Source organism: Andrena cerasifolii, chromosome 10, assembly GCF_050908995.1.
Source record: "Andrena cerasifolii isolate SP2316 chromosome 10, iyAndCera1_principal, whole genome shotgun sequence".
Lineage (NCBI taxonomy): Eukaryota > Metazoa > Arthropoda > Insecta > Hymenoptera > Andrenidae > Andrena > Andrena cerasifolii.
This window is the reverse complement of record NC_135127.1, coordinates 10,939,163-10,958,425: the sequence shown is the minus strand read 5'-3', so window position 1 is coordinate 10,958,425 and position 19,263 is coordinate 10,939,163. Positions and strand designations below refer to the sequence as shown.

Genomic DNA, 19,263 nt, shown 5'->3' with positions numbered 1-19,263 from the left:
GTGCAAACCCGCTTCCTAGATCAATCTCGTACCATGGAATCGATCTCGCCAAAGACACGCGTCTCCATTCAAACTCGCCACACGAGGCTGGCCGAAAAAAGGCGCGCACACCCCGCGGAGGCGCACGCGAACCGGTCGAAGTGAGTCGTCCCGTTTGAATCGGATTTATACGGAGGAGATTTAATCCCTGGGAGAGGAGGCTCGCGGTCAGATATCCAAGTTCAGCGGTTGAATAGCGGGAACGCGCGAGCCTGCAGATGCGCACAAAAGGGTCCAGATTGGACACGTATCTTTCGTCGGACCAGTTCTCGAACAAAACGTGCGCGCAACCGAGGGTTAGCTAGAGGAAATCCGAGAAATGTAAATGTGACGTGGCTGGGAGGGGATCGCCGGGGAATCGGGTGACGACCACCGAGCCAGCTTCATAGGCTAGTCATCTGCTTTTCAATCTTAACACGGAATATTCCGAGCTCCAGCTCCGCCGATCATCTTGGAGCCACTCGTCACTCCGACCTTTCAATTTTAGCGATTATAAGTCCTGATGATCGACTCGCGCGCGTACAGTGGATCCATCCACCGCCCGACGAAGTGCACCATAATTTATAACACCCCTTGCACTTCGTCTCGTTTGGCTAACTGCCGCAAAGTCCGCTTCGCCGACGCCCCTGCTTATTTCGAAGCTACCTCGCGTAACCCAGTTTCGATCTTGGCGAGCGTTCCAGGAGCCGTCGAACCGACACGCTTTGTCGGAAACTTCGCTCGCCGCTGTGTATTTCTACAACTCGCCCGAGGCAAAGTTTGCGATTCAACCACGCGCGCGTTAAACGCCTGTGCGCTGCCAGATGCCGGTAGATCGTTGCACTCTTTGCTGATGAATTTGCAGGTGGGCCTGCGCGCGTCGCCAAGATGCTCCTCTATTCCCCAGAGATCGCCACTTTGCGCGATAGCTTCGGTACTTCGTAAACAGGCCCGTTATCTTTACAAGCAACGATCTTTGCCCGTAAAAATACCGCCGCAAATAATCTCCCTCTCCCCAGAAGTATATACCCCGTCTATTGAAAAGGAACGCGAGAGTCAAAGGAGCCACTCCAGTGACTCACCCCGTGCACGTTGCCGCAGCGACAAGTTATCAAAGACGTAAAGCCCGGCGACTCACCGGATGACCTGATATTTGGTCAGCGATCGTGCCGCGCGAAAGTTATCTGCCAGATAAATGGAATCATCGAGGGCGTCCCGTAATGCCTGTAATCCTTTCGTCGGTGTGCTCATCGCGCTCTTATCGGCCGCGACTTTAATCCCGATTGTTTTACCCGTAACCGTTCGCGGTGCCCGTTTATCGAGGACGATCGTTATTGCCGCGAGTATCGATGCCCGCCGATGTCGTTTACCGTAACGTTCCCACACGTACACGAGGGAGAAGGGAGGCGGAGAGATACCGATGGGGAGCCCGATGGGACGCGCAGTCTCCGCGATCGCAGTAACGGCGACGTTACAAACGGAACGGTTGCTTCGAAAGTCGATGGACGTTACCGAAAGATAAGGCACGAAGAGATTGCGAATAATACAACGATCTAGGCAGAAACGGCCTCTCTCATACATATATACAACGCGGGCCAACTATCGAGCGGCTGTGTTATCGTTCCGCTGATAGCTGGCACTAGACGCGGGTTACGTAACACTTAGGGTCAACGTATCCACTAGCTTTATGCAATTGCATGTCGGTACGCTATGAATAGCTTCGCCTAGCGACGGAAATAAGCCGAGTCCACCGTGAACAAATAACCACGGCCCCGAAAACTCCGCCGATCGTCCCGCCTTTTCTCCACAGCCCCCCTCCCCCACTGTGCCTCTGTTCAGCGTCGAGGAAACATCGCCGCGGTCTTTTTGATCGTCGCGGGGGTTGCGTTTACTTTTCCGCGATCCGAGTTTTCTTCCATTGCCCGCGCGTTTCGGCGCGATTATTCGTTGCCTGCGCTTCTCCGGAATCTCACGCAACGTCAGCCATTAGCGGGAACAGCAGGTAGATTGAAGGCTGTTAATTAAGCCCCTTTCCGCTACACGCTCGACAGATACGTCGATTTTCGTTCGTTGCACCGGGCTCGAGGCCTCGCGAGCAAGCTTCTGCGTTCGATTCCGATGATGCGGTCGGTATTTCTGCCCGTTGTTCTTCCTTTTGGCATTCGTCTCTCGCAGGGGCGTAATTATCCGTTAAACGGAATCAGCCGGCCATGTGAGATCGCAGCACCGGCGTTTCGCGAAGCCAAGTCGCAGCGAGAATGCGCATCTTTGAAGGCGGAATGAAATTCTCTGGGTAAACTCTCGCGACGCGAGAGACCGCGGGGGAACGCAAAGCGTATACGGCTGCCTCCCAGCCAGAAACTAATTGCTTGCGCGGGGCCACGTGAATTACAGCACGTAATTAATTACTCCGTGTAACCCTTGATATTTGGAATACGATGCCCCCAGTGATTCTGGCGCGTTCGCTCACGCCGGGGCGTGGTTCGTCATAAATGGAAGAGAAACGAAGCGGGAGTCGGCCGCGATTCCCAATCGCCGAGGCGACTTTCGTGAAAACCGTAACCGTCAGTCAACGTCGGCCGCGGTCCCTTTTGGACAAATTATATAATCCCGCTCGAGCTCGATCAATCTCCTCACTCTCGGCGATGCGGAACGTGGCGTAAAAACGATCCAAGGGGCCTTTCGGGCAACACTTCGCGATTTACGACTGGTACGTAACTTGGGCGTAAGTACTCACTTATTAGAGACGCTCTTTGGGTCCAAGTGTAATCTATAAAAAATTTTAAAAAAAATTTAAAAAAATTCAAGTACGTGAAAAATTCGAGGACGAAAAAGAGTATTATTAATTAAACCGCACAAAAATAGAAGAAAATATCACAAAAATATAGAAGATAACAATAATTACAATATAAAAAGAGATGTGAAATTAAAGTGAGGAACGTGGAATTTGGAAGGTATATTGTTTTCGTGACGTAGGCACCCACTAAGGAAGGATCTTTGGAAATTCCATCCACAAGAGGGTGAAAAGAGGTGAAATGTATTTTCTCGTATGTATCTTTTAGGCTCGATTAGATATCAACTTCGTTCTTACTCACAAAGATTACCCACACAAATGCCTAAAAACCAATTTCAGGATTTTTCCCTAACCAACCCCTAAAGGGGTGAAAAGGAGTGAAATATATTTTCACGGATCCCTCAAAATCTCTTATGCTCGATTAGAAATCAACTTGGTTTTTACTTCGAAATGTTACCCGCATAAATGCTAAAAATCCAATTTCAGGATGTTGCCCTAATCAACCCCTAGAGGGGTGGTGAAAATGGGTGAAATGTGTTTGCATGGAGTCCTCAAAATCTCTTATGCCCGAAGCGAAGCGCGAGTGTAGTTTGCTAGTAGTAAATAGTAATAAAGAGAGCCTGCAAAATCAGAAAAGCGAATTGCAGGAAGAAAAAGAATGTCACCTAGAATGTCAGCTATTAAACAATATAAGAACGCGTGGGTATGTTCGACGTACGAGTCGCGGGTCACGGGAAGTGTCCCATCTGGAAAGGTCCTGATTCTCGCAGGAGTTGCCTGCGTAAGCGCGGCGAGAGCCGAAACGATGGCAAGGGATCCTAAAGGGGCGCATTCGTTTCGACCTGGCGCTGCTCGATAGCTGTGTGGGTATATAACAAGCAGGAGGAACGCGGGGGGAGAGAAGCGAGGGAATTGGAGAATTGAAACGTGAACAGAGGGGTACGAATCCGTTCGTCCATCGAGGGCCCTGTGATTTTCGATCCGGACGAAATAGCGACGCAGGAGAGCTGGCCGTACACGACGCGCTCCCCGCTAGCACGAACAACGACTGCGCGCGGGGGTGGTGGTGGATTCTACGTGGCTGGAAAGTTTACGAGCGCATACAACCCCCGACTGCAGGGGAAGAGGAGCAGGGTGCAGCGGGCATGCGCAGCCTGAAACCGAAAGTGCACGCCCACCCAGGCATCGCCGCCCCTGAACCTAGACCTACACCCCCGCTTTACAGCACCCCACGGTCAACCCGGTGCCCCCAACCTTCAAAACCCCCATCCAGAGAGCGAACCAGCGACCGACAGCCTCCACCCGCCTCACCCGGCGCCGCTGCCGCGCGAAACTGCAGCGGCACTTTGAATCTCTGCTTTCGCCAGCACACCCTTTCGAACAACACGCGCATAGGGGATGGAATCGAATCATGGACCTGGGTGGCTGTTTCCTTCTCCTTCCCTCGTTTTTGAGTCGCGAGGAGGGTGGACGTCGAGGGGGATGATTTTAATACTGCGAAGTGTATCATCAACTCTCGGTGGACGAATCTTTCTCTGATGCAGGTTTAAAAGTAATTACATCCAAGTGTACCGTATAGCCTAGCACAGTGGTGGCGAACCTTTTTGAGAAGTTGGCTCAAAATTTGTTTATTAATTTTTTTAATACTAGCTCGTGTGTCACTAAGTCAGTGGCGTTGCTTAGAAAGTGCGGGGGTGGTAAAAAGGGTACCAATAATTTGGAAACACGGAAACTTTGTTAACAGAAACACTTTACAGTTGACTCTTTTCCTTGGTTCTCACTTTTAAAATCCTCTCAAAAGGTTTACGGTTCCATTCTGTTTTACAACTTTTACTTTTGCAAGTGAAGAGCAAATATATAAAGGTCGACGTGAAAAAATTGATATCAATGGGGCGATACCATGAATTACCGCACCAGGTCACACCAGGCCTCTTCACTGAGTATTTGAATGAACAAAGAATAAAGAAAAGCACATATATATTACGAAATATTCGTTAGTAATAAACATATTTGATATTTACCCTTTAATTTTTTAATATTGTCTGTTCTCTTTTTTGTGATACAAAAAATAAGTTTATAAAAATCAACGCGTGGTTCATTCAAAAAGCCTTCGCGGGCCATAGGTTCGCCACCACTGGCCTAGCAGGAAGTCAACGCCGCCACCCAAGGCTCGCACGACTACGAGTGGCCTGAGCCAGTCGCGCAGGGAAATCATTGTGGAAATTATTAATCTTCGTTACTTGCTTGCTCCCTCGAAGGGAGCAACAATGCGTTCCCTACGCGATCCCCTCGATTCTCTGTTTCCGAATGAAAGAAATTTTTCTTCCGGCCAATTGTCTCCACTGTTACGCGATATCTCCGTTCCGGTCGCCTCACCCTTGGATTTTTTAATCGGCCGCCCTAAGCACGCTTCTGAAAGCGTGAAGCAAAGGGCCGTGTCCCTTTCAGTGACATCTGGTTCTCCCCGAGTACCCAAACCCCCTCGAGCGAGCCGTGTATACCAGCTTCATTCACGGCCACCGTCCTAGAAACCCGAAACGATCAAAACAACTTTTTCATGCGGGGCCCTCTCGAGGACGCTGGATTATCCTTTTTCGGCTGCCTCCGCGTCGTCCTGTTACCAGGGTGCCTGCTGCACCCTGCTTAAACCTCCACGAAACTCAACCACCGACTGACCTGGATTCCCCGTTGCACCGCGGCCCTCCCTCCCCGTGCAATATTTACACGATTCGATATAAACAGCCCGGGGGATCCATTGTGCGCGGAGATTCGGATTCGCTGCTCGTCGTGCGAACACTCGAGGACGCGCGCTGCAAGTCGGCAACTGCGAGGCGCGGTGTTATTTATCGCCGTGTCCGGGTGTTCGTCACGTGAGAATCGTAAAATGCCGAGCAACTTCCTTCACACGGCCGCGGAATGTTTAAACAAAAACGAAGGGGCAGAAAAGGAAGCCGAGGGTGACTCTTTGTCACGTACGCGTTATTTGTCGTGGCTCGAGCCACTGGTGTTTCGTCTGCGAGAAGGTCTTCTGGTGGGAAAGATTACGAAGAAGGGCATTTGGGGGCAGGAAAGGCGAGAGAATGCTCGAGAGATGGGTTGCGTTGTGTTTGAGGAGGACCAAAGTAGTTTACGTTCGAAATTCAATTAGTTCGGAGAGAAAGGATATATCGATTGCGAGTCTCTACTGAAGTAACATCTAACATCTTCAGTGCTAACTAATATTCACAGTGTGTAGATGAACACACTAAGGAAACAAATATATGTAATAAATCAGCCCAAGAGACTATAAATCCCGGGGATTCGCAAGCAGTAGTGCTTGAGAGCACAAGTGCCAGAGGCCCCGAGGCAGTAACATGAAAGTAACGCGGAGACGGCTACAATTCGGCAAGATTTCTCGGGCGCCTTTTTATTCGCATAGGTAGAATAAACGGCTCGACGTAAGTCGATACGCCGAGTGGTATCGACGGAACCGTGAAGCCGGAATCAAGGATGGCCTGGCGTTATTTTGATCAACACGCGTTATTTATGGCTCACGTCGTTAGAGAATTGGGAGTCTCACGTTTCGTAACAGCTTTACGATCGCCGATAAAATTATGCAACGTAATCTAATACGTATCTCGTTTCCCCGGTGTCCCAGGAGCCGACTCGCCTCGTGGTTTTCGGTCGCACGAGCACACACGCGAGCCGACAGCCGGGCAAAATCGACTCTTTGTTACGCGTGCTCCCGATATCGGTGCTGTCCCTCCATTGCCCCCCGGGAGCATGCTGAAAAATTACGCCAAATATCCTAGCCGGATAGCGCGGGCGCGCGATCGGGGTCACGTTTCGTCGGCGCACCGTGTTTCCCATTAATATTTAATACGTATCGGCGCTGGGAACGCTCGTCCGCGCGAGGCCCTTTCGCGAGCACGCCCGCGTGGGTGTCGATAATCGCCAGCAATATGCGCGCTCGAACGAACACGTGCATCGCGTGATAAAAATTCGCAGACGCTGGCATTCTCGATAATCGTCTCCCTCTCCCGTTTTTTTCCCTCGCTTCCTACGACGAGCACGTTCGTATTTAGGACACACGGCCGGCGATAAGGGGAATGGACGGAAACTTCGGTGGCCGGACGACGAACGGGGTGGAGGCTCGCGATTGGGATTTTCAATCGGCGTGGAAGGTACGCGGGGGTTTGCGAAGCGCGGTTAAAAAGAAAGCGCGCGCTGCTGGTGATAAGAGGGATATCATAATTCGATGGAAAGGGATTGGATTATTATTATTGGTGTCGCAAAGTATCAGCGGATTCGCTGTATATAACAGGCCAGTGACACCGACCTGATAAGCAAAGTCTAAAGTTACTAAAGATATTTCTATCTATAGGATGGAAATATCAATTTCTAATTTGTTTTGCCATCGTTGTGGCTATCCCGTGACGCGCGAATCAAGATTATATTGGCCAAAGTTGAAGGAAATTTGATAATGTGCGGAACGCTTGTAAATCATTTTATTCGGATAACAAAGAACTAAGAGCGTTTTATTTGCCAGCAGCGAGCAAAGTTTATTTGAATAACGGAGATGGGATAAAAATGTACCGTTTCCTCAGCATATTCTGTACGGGCAATTATTCAAACAATGTGCACGGAATAATTCAGTGTAAGTACTAATGATTTATTGGTTACAATATCGTGACCGGTAAGTGCTTTAGAACGGTAACGTTCATTGCCGAATTTCCTTCAAAATTCTCACACTAGAATCCTCGCGGATGCACCTTATCCCGATTAAAAAGGTACCTTGAAATCATTCACCACAAGTACTTGAATGGAATCGTTACTTTCCCCATTCACAGTGTGTGCTTCGTGCATTTTATTCTCGTGCCAGGGGACTTTTTTTCTTTCGCACACCGCCGAATGAGAAATCTCTGCCATTAATGACCTTCGTCGCAGATAAACCGAACGTTTCGATAAGCGACAACGCAACGCTTTGCCCATTAAATATATAATCTGCGCGTTGTTTGTGCAATTCGCTTGCCGAGAGCCCCGATAAAGAGAAAGAGAGCTGCCCCGATTTATTTATCAATAAACGCATTCAACGATATTTTCAGAATCGCGCCGTGGCCGAGTAAACATAACCCATGCCTTTCCGCGAGATCGGCCTCGCGAGCACACCTGTCACGAGCCACGGGTAAGCGATTTCTCTCGATGCATGTAATAACGGCTAAAAAGAAAACGGGAAAGAAAGATTCATGTGCAGGCGCTCACGTCATCGGCGATCGTCATGTAGGTCCAGAATAGCGCCTTCGATTCCAAATAAATCTCGTCAAGTGGCTCTCGACGTCCGTTGAGCGGCCGGCATCTGAGAATAAAAATAAAAATAAAACGTTGCAAGATCGCTGGACCACAACCTTGGTTAAATTTAAAGATGGCCGATCTATTTTGCGACCACGTACCGCGACGATGTTTGACTTTCCGCGAATACCTCGCTTGCACGCTTTAAATTACGAAGCAGGAGAGAACGTCACTCGCGATTCTTCATTCCTCGGAGCTCGATAATTACCCATCACCGATGCGTAATGTCAATTCTATATAACAGAAAAATGCATTCGAATGATGTATGCGTACGTACCAAGTGTGCGTAATAGGTTAACTTCATCGTTTCAATGAATTTTCAACCCACGCTTAATATATACCACGCTATCTCTATCGCCAAGTTAAACGAAGGAAACAATGTAAGGAAATGTTGTTAGAAAATACGGGAGATCGCACAAAAAGTGTAAAAATAAAATTGAGCGATTTAGAGATGATTTACGACTCGACATTTCGCGCGCGCTTTTGCTGCCAGTGGCACTCAACTCGCCTAAAGGCTGATCCACAGCAGATGACTGTGTCAGCGCACCGTAAACACTAAGAACGACGAATGAATATAGAAATTCTTGGCGAACAGCAGACGGCTAGAGTACGAGTGAATACGTGTGAAAAGGTTGCGTGGCAAAAACACAGGCTGTGCCGAGCCAAGTTCGCGACGCAAAAAGAATAGCAACAGTTCTCTGTTGAATTTCGACGTAATATACCCAAGGGCCGGCGGGTGTAAATATTTACACCTCGCGAGACACGTAGCCGTTTCATAGCCAGGCTTCCCTTCAAGCCAGAGCACACACGACAGGAGTCACATTCGAGAAAAAGAGACTGTCGCGAGTACAGTACACTGACACCGGCGTATATGCATAGGTTATTTACTGACCGCGAGACCGTGCGATACCTACGACGCCATGCTTCAAAGCGGCGTGATGTTCAATTTTCAGGACGAAATACATAGTCCGCGCCCTAACTCGGGGAACAGAAAAACAAACGCCTCGCGATCTTACCGACGATTTCTAGTTTGTACGCATTTGCGAAATACTGGCGACTGGCACCGAGCCAGGGCGAAATATTTATTCGACAACTAAATTTCGCGATGCGATAACATAACCTAGACGACGTTTCGCTGCAGTTCGATAACCCGCGTGTTAAAGAAGCAAATGCCTCTTACCACTTATGTGCACTGGGTCTCGAACGACACTCTATCCGTGTAAACAGCAGTTATAGGTTTCTCGATAACGAAAACTCACCGGTGCCAACCTTGAGCGACGAAACAGATCATTGAGAAACGTAGAAAATATTGCGCAGGTCGGGTCGATTGTGTATACACAACTTTAAAAGGAGTTTCGTGACTGAAAAGACTAATTGAGAAAACAACGTATCAGATGCATCAATGTAACAGATCCGCCTATAATTGGCATGTTAAAACGAGCGTTCTGAGTCATTGCTAATTAGAAATACATACGTGGAATTGGACACGTACGCGTTTGCTCCGCGAATGCCAGAGAAGCTCGCGAAAACTTTCAAGCAACAATGCCCTCGCCTCGGAAATAACGCGATCGACCGAATTGATAATTCTACACTCGAGCGTACATAACATCGTTGCGCAAAAAAAAAAACGCGGGACTGGCGCCATGTTGACCACCCTGACCCAGGAGTGCTATTATCGACTGTGCTAATTGGATGTCGCTAGTGTTTTGTCCCAACCTATACTTACCCTTCGACTACGGTATTCAATCGAGTGGGAATAGAATTTTGAAAATTGCTTACGACTCTTGCGGGTTAATTTCGAGTGGTACACGCATCGAACTATAGCCGCGTCGTGGCATCGCACACACCCGCGTTGCACGTACGTGCGCGCACACGCATCTCGAGGATTATTCCTCTCGTAGGCCTGCTCGCCGGCTTCGAAAAGTAAAACGCGCGCTCGCGTATGCAGCGGCTGGCATCTGCGAGTGGGACAAGGACAGTGGTGCAGGCGGAAGCGAGAGGGGAACATAGAACGGTAGCGTGCGCCCGTCGGAGGGACGACAACGGCGCGCATCGATTGGCGCGCTAGCCGTGACCCCCACCATGCTGCTTTCGCTTTCACCCAATGGGGCCTCACTTTCGCGCTCGCCCGCGCGCCGAACCACGGCAGCCGGCACGCTGTCGTCGCCGGTGCTCAGTGACTGGTGCACCCTTAGTGCGAGCGAGTGTTTTTCGTCGTGGACTCTCAGTGTGTGCACGAGAGGAAAAAGAAAAGGAAGGAGCCTCGGTATAGCTTACGTATTTTCGCATCAAATTCTCCGCTACTACCTCTTGCCGTCTATCGGCCGTCTACTGTGCGCGCGGTGGTGTACGAGACAAACTGCCGTGGAACGCGTCACCGGGAAACGACATTTTCACGATCGCGAAATTGCGTTGCACGCTGCGCGCGCTTTGCGCCCCCCCGGTTGACCCTGACATTCGGCGCGAGCCATCCCGACGACGCGTTGCTCTCCAGAGAATCGTCGTCCGACCGAGTGCACGGGGGACATTCCGCGAACATTACCCGCGACACGGGCCAGTTCTCGTGCCGCTAAACGCCGACATCGTACCGACTGAACCGCGTCGCGGCGTAGCGGAGCCACGCTGACCTTGACTTCGTTGCGCTGGAAACAATCGTCGCCGCGGCAAGAAGAAATTGCCCTCCCGGCAATATCAGACGCGCCAAGGATCGTGCTGTCGTGCGGTGGCGCCCATTGACCTTGACATCTCCCGGGTTTCTCGGCTGGGTGGGGACAAAAAGGATCGCTGGATGACAGCCGGCTCGGATCGTCTCCTCGGACTACCGCGCTTTTTTTCTCAAGTACTAAATACTTCCGCGGTGTGTCTCTGCGACCCGAGCGCGTCCCTAAATCCATCCGATCGTTGAATGGGTGTTCGTGACAGGAGACCGGCGAGACGCGGGAACTGCGTGAAGATGAAATAATCGGTGTGCTTGTCGTGGAACCCGTCGTGTCAACGAGTGATCCGAGATCCTAATTGGTCGATCGCCAGCCGCGCACTGCGCGCCGAGTGTGCAGCCAGGTTTCCCAGCCTGCAGTGGCGCGACCCAGCTTGTTGCCCGATAATCCGTTTTCCCGCGTGGCCGCGCCGAGCAGAGGATTCGAGCGAAAACGGCGAGTGACGCGTTCCACGTTACACCATCGGGACAAGTGATGGCACCACGGCGTCACGCGAACGGCCACGGTGGTGCACTGATGGAGAACGGCGGCGGGGCCGGTGGCAGCGGCATTTTAAACGACGCGATGGAGAACAACAACTTGCTGATGAGCCAGACGACCCGCTGCTGCACACCGACCGGTGAGTGTCTCAGGGGCGACGCGCTGATACGTCTGAACGCGCTGCACGACACCGTGAAGGTGACGTGCAACAACGACAACTGCCCGGTCGGCCAGTTCATGCATCGCGAGTGCTTCGACGCCTGGGAGCAGACCGTGCTCACGTATCTGAAGACCTGCGGCCGCGCTCGTAGCTGGTCCGAGCGCCAACGCCATCAGAATCTGTGGACGAAGAAGGGCTACGATCTGGCGTTCAAAGCCTGCGGCTGCCGTTGCGGTCGCGGCCATTTGAAGAAGGACCTGGACTGGATGCCGCCCGGCAGCGGTGCCAACGCTTCCGGTAACAGGCAGGACGAGAACGAGGCGAAGAAGAAGAAACGGCGCAACCGTCAAAACACGAGGCCCTCGCTGGCCGTCTCGGCCGGGCCACCTGGCCATGGTAATCACGTATCTGCGAACGGTCGGGGCACCACCGAGGCGCAGTTGATCGAGGCTGGCCGTGGAAGGGCCGGTTCACTGTCATCCAGCACCGGGTCGAGTTCACCGCCAGCGACCAGCGAGCCCAGTGTCAGCCCGCTTCATCAACCGCAGGCTATCATGAAGAAGAAGAGCAAGGTCGATTTCTTCAGTGATCGAGCACGGTGAGTTTCTTTTTTTTTATATATATCTACCTCTTTCATCGGGTGAACCCTTTCTTGAATGGTGCACAAGGTAGGAGAGGAGTTTTGAGAATGTATGAGTGTGCGGAGCAAGTAAGAATAGATGGCAATTAGGGCAATTCGTTGAATGCACGGTGCAGAGTGAGTCATCTGACAATAGAATCTGAATGTATAAGTAGGATGATGTAGGTATTCTTGTTATTCCAGTAATACAGCTGACAAAAAGTCATTTACTCGTTAACGGTTGCTTTAAAATTATGCAAAATAGTCGGATCGTTCCAGTATATACATATTTAGCTTGCCACTTTTATGATGGCTATGGTTAATCAACTTCTTTATAAAAACACATTTCCTTACTGTGCTCTGTCGTTTTACTAAACTGCAGAGGTGTTTGAATTGCTCGGTTTTTTTTTACAATCCCTGATTTACACAGTCACGTAAGTCTGTGTACATTATACACATGCGTTACTTAAGCAGCACTGTGAGAATAATAGGAACAATTTCTGTAATGTATCCGTGATATTTGTGTGAATGTATATTCATTTATGGTAATGAGATTTCTATTTTTAATTTTGTCAGCAAACAGATAGATGCTTAGAGCGTTATCAATACTTTTCTATTCTGCATAATATTCAATGTTCATAACATCCTTATGGACTTTTTATGGATATTCTTATCAGTGTTCTAACGTTACATGAAAAAGTTGTTACATTAGTACCAGTGCAATTTAATTTAAACAAACTTTACAAATGTTACCTTTGAGGGGTAAAAACGTACAATTTTTGTAACATAAGCACGGAATATAGAAGCTTTTTAAAACCCCAAAAATTGAAAGGTGTGCAAATCGAAATGTCACGTGATTCATCAAATCTGATTTAATCCATGATTAAATACCATTAAAATTTCCCTTGCTCGATCAGTGAAGCACAGTAAAAGAAATATAGATCAAGAAAATCACCTTGCGCAATTGTTCATCAGTTTAAATTCCACAAATCGATGTCCAATGGAGACGCGCAGATAATTTCGCAAGGAAGCACCCCCATTACGCGTATTTTTTCAAATTCGCGGTATTCGATTGAAATTCAAGAGGGTTAGAGTCGAACGGTGGAGCTCTCGTTACAAATAATAATTGGCTCGGCTGGTCACGATGCCGCTGATGGCTGTCTGTGTGTGGTCTTCGGGTGAACGTGTAAGAATACAATTATCACGATCCCTTATCAAATTGGTCACGTTTCTCTCCCACGCGAGGCTTCCTTTTGGCCTCGGTCGGTCGCTTTCAATGACGTCGATAAAGGGAACGTTTCTTTCGCAGATAAAGTTACCCATTCCCATTCAAGCCTTCTTCTCGTCTCATCACACGATATTAAACTCGCCCCGGTAAATTACGTCTCGCCTTAAATTCCGTCCCCGAAATGTACGTTCATCAGCGGCAAGACACTGGAGTGACATACGCCCGTGTGCTTCTCGCAAGATGACGAACGTAACGCGGCGAATTCATTCCGAACGTGTCTCTTCGAAGGGGGTGAATCGCTAGGTAAAAAGAGAGCGCTTTCGAAAGACGATAAGAACGATGAGAGAAGACGAGCCGCGGCTCGAAGGTCGTTCCCTTGTTCCACTGACAATTCCCCGTAAATGATTGGAAGAAAATTGAATTTGTATAGACCACGTTTTGGAGGCTTCCTATTTATATTCAATCGTATCGTGTTCGAATTTTCCAAAGCCTTCAATCTTCCAAGCTCCACGGTGAAAGACCTAGCTGACCTTGAGGTGTCCTTCAACGGGCCTCCACTTATCTACCTTACTCCCATGCAATTTTAATCACCCTTCCACCTTCTTCAACCCCCCATACTGTCACCTTCTCCAAGCCTATCGACTACTAGGATCTCGAAGAGTCTATCACAATCATAAAACGCGTCGATTTAAGTCCTCCAGATCACAACGGCGATAAAAATGGACCTTTCATCGTAGATCACGTGTCAACGATTTAAAAAGAAAAAGTGCCTTACCACGCGTATCTGCTTCAGACTAGCCTTTCGCCAGTTCTCTGGAATATTGTCTTTAGTACACTGTGTCACTGGAGGAAGATAAAGTAGCGGTTGTCGCGGAGGGTGCGGGGGATCGCGAGGATTTTCGATACGGAGCTGCTTTTGTCACGCCCTCTCGAAGGTGTGTCGCGTTAAAGTTTAGGGGCAGGCTGGCAAAGGGGGTTAAGCGGGCGAAAGCCGCGTGCATTCCGTATGGAAAGCACACGCGCGCTTTCCCGTTCCTCTCTCTCTCCTCTTTTATAACGCGATTTCGCGTAGCTCGCATAAAAAAAGCTCGGCGGAGGAGGCGCGGGATATTTTCATTTCTTCGGGCGGCGAAGTTGTTTCTCGCGCTTGCGGCGCGTATATAGGCGGCTATAAATAATCGCGCGTAGAAGAGAAGCGCGGAGCCCCGTGTGTTTCGCGAAATACTTTCGCACGGGCAGCGCAGATGGTGGCTGTAAGAATGACGGAAAGAAGGCGGACTTCTTTTTTTATGTCCCGCGAGACGAGAGACGTGTCGGAATCTTTGTGCGCGAGAATGGAATTAAGGGGTGTCCTTTGCTGCGGCAGGGGAATATAACGTATTTCGGCGGTAAGCGCTTTTGGCGTTCGCACACTCGAGCGAAGCTGATACGCCGCCGGCCCGAAAAAGCACGCGACAGTCAGCCGCGCGGAAGTTTACACATGAATTGAGCCTGTAATTTGATACTGCCGATTCTTTCAAAGGCGCTCGCGGTCGGAACGCAGATCTAAATGGTAGATAGGTCACGAAGTAGCTCCTCTTTGTTGCTGCCTGTTTTGAAAAATCCTCTGTCGGCCTCCTTTGCCGCGCCGTCTCATCACGGGCGACGTAACAAAGTTTTGTAGCTTAAAGTCGGAACGTTTCCAAGCAGGACGGACTTGTTGGAAATACGAACAGGCCGTGTAACTTTTGGGAATGCGTGTTTATTACGTGCAATATTTTTCGAGATCCACGTAACCGTTTCTTTTCCGACGCATCTCGTTTCTGGATTAGATGAATCAGCGTGCACAGGCACGCTGTTTTTTATTGCAACGGAAGGATTAATCCGTTAATAAAGGGAAGAAAAATATATGTACATTGAACGTCTGCCAGTATGTCATTATATATGTACAGTGGCTCACACCCCAAATCGTACACTCTTTAAAGTCGCATAACATTTTTAAAATTGGTCCAAAAGACTTGAGTTTTTTGATAAGCTAGAAGGATTAGTTCGCCTAGGTGAAGTGTTGCGTGGTTTTGAAAAAAATTGCAATTGGAGTAGCAAAAAAAATAGTAAAAGTTGGTGATTTCGGGAATTTCACCTTATAAGTTGAAAAACGACCTTTACTATTTTTTTTTGCTATTCCAATTGCACTCTTTTTCAAAACGACGCAACACGTCACTTGGCGAGTAATCCTTCTAGCTTCTCAAAAAAACTAGGGTCTTTAGGACCAATTTTAAAAATGTTACGCGATTTTAAAGAGTGTACGATTTGGGGTGTGAGCCACTGTACTTACGCTTTCTTAGTCTAAGAAATTTGGTGGCGACAGTTTTAGGGACGTAACATGGTGATAAGAAGGGGTTGCGTGAGGGAAAAGAAAAGTCAATTATGGCGTTTTGGTCACATGTCGCGGTAAGGAACTTTCTAGACGCACGTTCAGCAGGATATGAATGAACACAGGGGCTGTTTTCACGGATACCTAGGCCGGTAGGTATATACGTGTGCTGTAAAGACGGCTCTTATAGGTTGTCCCTCTAGAGTTACGGGTATAGAGCAAGGAGAAGACGAAGGGCGACAAACACGACGATTATGGCGATGCCCCACCCATAGTACACACACGCACACATGGTGTATTCTATATTTAGATACAGTCTTTTGGAACCTGCCCTATTTCTGTTTATTTTCCACCGGTTCGATGGGCAGCCCCTGCTGAAATCTTCCCCCGTTGCACGCGCGCTCGTGTAACCCAAGTCACGTGATCCTTTATTTTTCACCGCGTCTCTCCTTGCCGCGGAATCACTCCTTATCTCGACGCCTCTGTCCCTTTCATCTGTCGCGTTACGAGACACGTGACCAAATTGTAGGTCCTTGGATTTCTTTCTCCCTAATCACGCTTCGGATTTCATTCGCGCGCAAAAGTCGATCCCCAGGGGAAAATGAAATCGTGAACTGTAAAACAAATTCTTCGGTTGGTTCCTCAGTTTTTAAGTAAAACAATTTTACGCAATACTGGATGATAGGGGCTGTAGTTTCGAACGCGATGACACGAATTTTCGTGTACCTACACCTCTTGGTTTCGCGGTCCCTGCACGCTGAAATGCAGTTTAGGCCGGCTTATTCAGCAGCAAGGAGGGAGCGTGTTCGAATAAAGCGGCGGGCGATGGTGTGTGCAAGAGGATGGCTGAAGAGGGAAGGCGAGGAAGGAACGGGAAGAAGAAAGAGAGAGGGTGCTCGTAGCCTTGACCGTGGCCACCACCTCAGGGCCAGCCAGCGAGGAGAGGAGCTTGACGCTCTAGCAGCCTCCAAGGCCAACTGCATGGAATCACGCCACCGAGATGCATTTAAACGGGCCGAGCTCCGGGAATGTTGTTAAAAAACCCTCAGCGAGGTCTCGTTCTTGCTTCGCCGAAAAGGAGGGCTCGCTGCAGGCTTTAGGGGTCTCGAAAATCTCCGCTACTCCACGGCCATTAAGCCTGCCCGACAGGTAGTAGATTTGATAACCGTGTTATTGTCTCCAATTTTTATGGATTCGCTCGTGATGCAATCTGGGTTCGAGGGAACGGTTGATTGTTGCGGGGATAATAATTAACTCCGTCGGTGCATCTTCTATTTTCGAATTAACAGCAACCTGTAGCTGAAGGGAGGGAGGAGAAAATTTCAGTTGAAAATTTGCAAAATTTTTACGAGCCAGTTTTTCTTTGGCCCTTCTTTGCCGCTCAATTTAATGGGGCTTGGGTTCCGCGGGATGCATTATAGTTGATGCTTACCATCGCTCGATCCGAAGTAAAGAAATACTCTGAGGACATCGAATTACTAGTTCTATAATAGGGTTGTCGTTGCGAGGAACTCGTACGAAAGAAGGGGGCGTGTTCGGGGCTCCTGCAGCCCTTCCTCGTTGATATTTCAACGGCATTTTTCTCGGCAAGCGATTCGAATTTATGCCACTCGTGATTCCCTTTTTCCGTGCCGAAAATCCGCCCCCCTCCCACTCCTCGATATCACCCTCGCGTTACAACGCGAGCATAGAGACATTTTGGCGCCGCAACGCGACCTATAAATCCCACTTTCGGTGAAGTGCGACGCGCCCGAGGGTTTGTCCCCTGCGCGTTACTCGCGTTTTAACCAAAAATAAATTACCCTCGAAAGCAGCAGCGTTCCGCAGTCGGGCGGCGGCCATTTGTCGATGAGGGCCGTCTCTCGAATTCGCTCTGCTTCGATATATGCCCTCCGACGCTCGTTCGTACAGTCATATCCGCGGGGGAGGGCAGGTCCTTGTTTGTTCACGTTTTTACGATCTTATTAGAGTGTTCGAGGGACGTTGCACACACCACCACGTGTACACACTGTTTCTCGCACATAAGTTGCCCAACTTTGGAAGCTCTTCCATTTACATCGGGGGTGGAAAAGAGGGGTGTACTGTGTTTTACAAAAAGTTTTGTAATTTAAACCTCGTTACGTACCTCCGTCTTCCCCATTTCATTTTTTACAATCCACACTATCATACTCCGAATATTCGGGAATATTCTTCATCCACTTCAGACCACCCTTGCCGAAACAGCACCCTGTATACACCCAGGCATTCGTCGAGGTTGAACTTCGATGCCTCACGACTGCCAGAACTATCGCTTTGAGGGATCCACGGTGCTTCTCGAAAGGGTTCAAAGGGTCTGGCGAATGAGTGGATCGTTGGGGAAGCGTGTAAGGGTAAATACGGGGCGCGGTGGGAGCTATTGGGGAGATCGGCCTTCAGTCCTGAAAATCATGATTTTCGCGAGCCCCGGTGGTTAATTAAAAAACTGACGAGACACGTTAGCGGTGGCGTAGTTTCCATCGAGTCGAGCGTATCTTTGAAAGTTCGACGGTTCAGTTGTACCCATTGTGCGCGGGATCAGAGGGGGTGGCACTCTCGCCGGAAGAATTATTGAATTTTCTAGCGAGAAACGGCGAAATTCCGCGCGCGCTTTCGAGTTTAATTCGAAGTTCGGGGCAATATTGTCAAACGGGTGGAACGTTTCGTGGGTGGCGAAATATCTCGAATTCTTTCGAGTAGTTCGCCGGTCTAATGGGAAACACGATCGCTCGAATAACGTGGGAGATTTTTATTTTTCATTCCTTTCGGGTGGTCAGATCGGTGTGCGCTAGTCGAGAGGGCACCTGCGAACGAACTCTTACTCGTTGACGGTCTAACGTTGCAGAGTTCCGCGAGATCGACGTGCGTGTAAACTTACTAGTGATAACGATAAGACGAAGGCGTAGGTATACCTATATCTGGCCACGGAGCTCGAGTTCGCGGCTGTGTCAGGCGGATTGCAAGAGAGGAGTGGCGGGTACAATAGCATCCACTCGAATGTAGAATGATTTGTAAAAACCGAGACGAGTCGCAGGCTCTTAAACGGCGGCAGAAAATACTTTGTAGACAGAAATTAGGAGAGACGCGTTTGTGGAACAAATTGATTCACGAGCTGTGTTTTTGTGTAGAAAAGAATTAATATTTTTATTAATTCCAAGCACTTGATATCTCCGTACACGGGGCAAGTGAATTTATCGCGCGAATAAGCGCGCAGTTACGTTAAAAGGGGAAAAGAAATTTCATGCCCCCGATACGGATCGATTATTCAACTTGTATTTTCGAGTTTTATCGGTTGCCACTCCACTGACCTCGTTCGGTTCTTGGCGACGTTTTTGCGAATCGAATCAAACGAAATGCCCCAAGTGAACCTGAACTCGCAGCGGCGCTGATATGCATGACCCCCTCCCTCCTGGTTGCGAATGCATAATAAACGAAATGTCAGGGTTAGCGGGGCGTGTGTCGTGTGCCGGAAATGGGGAATCAATCGCTCCGCGGGACTCTTCGCGGTTGGACGAAAGTTGTTTTCGTCATGCACGAAATTTACGATTGCC

At 49.2% G+C, this 19,263-nt stretch overlaps 2 protein-coding genes across 2 annotated transcripts in view; one reads left to right on the top strand and one right to left on the bottom strand.

The window, feature by feature from the left end:
- LOC143374227 (chymotrypsin inhibitor-like) overlaps positions 1 to 9,629 on the bottom strand; it is a 56,541-nt gene extending 46,912 nt beyond the window's left edge. The window contains exons 1-3 of the transcript XR_013086624.1: positions 9,615 to 9,629; positions 9,321 to 9,409; positions 8,054 to 8,147 (exon numbers count right to left, since the gene is read on the bottom strand). The gene's annotated coding sequence lies outside the window, so the exon portion shown is untranslated. The remainder of the gene's footprint in view (positions 1 to 8,053; positions 8,148 to 9,320; positions 9,410 to 9,614) is intronic.
- A 54-nt stretch (positions 9,630 to 9,683) lies between these two features.
- The window catches only part of LOC143374224 (headcase protein-like), a 169,829-nt gene continuing 160,249 nt past the window's right edge, over positions 9,684 to 19,263 (top strand). The window contains exon 1 of the mRNA XM_076822184.1: positions 9,684 to 12,095. Within this exon, the coding sequence (XP_076678299.1) occupies positions 11,332 to 12,095 (764 nt within the window). The 5' untranslated portion in view covers positions 9,684 to 11,331. The remainder of the gene's footprint in view (positions 12,096 to 19,263) is intronic.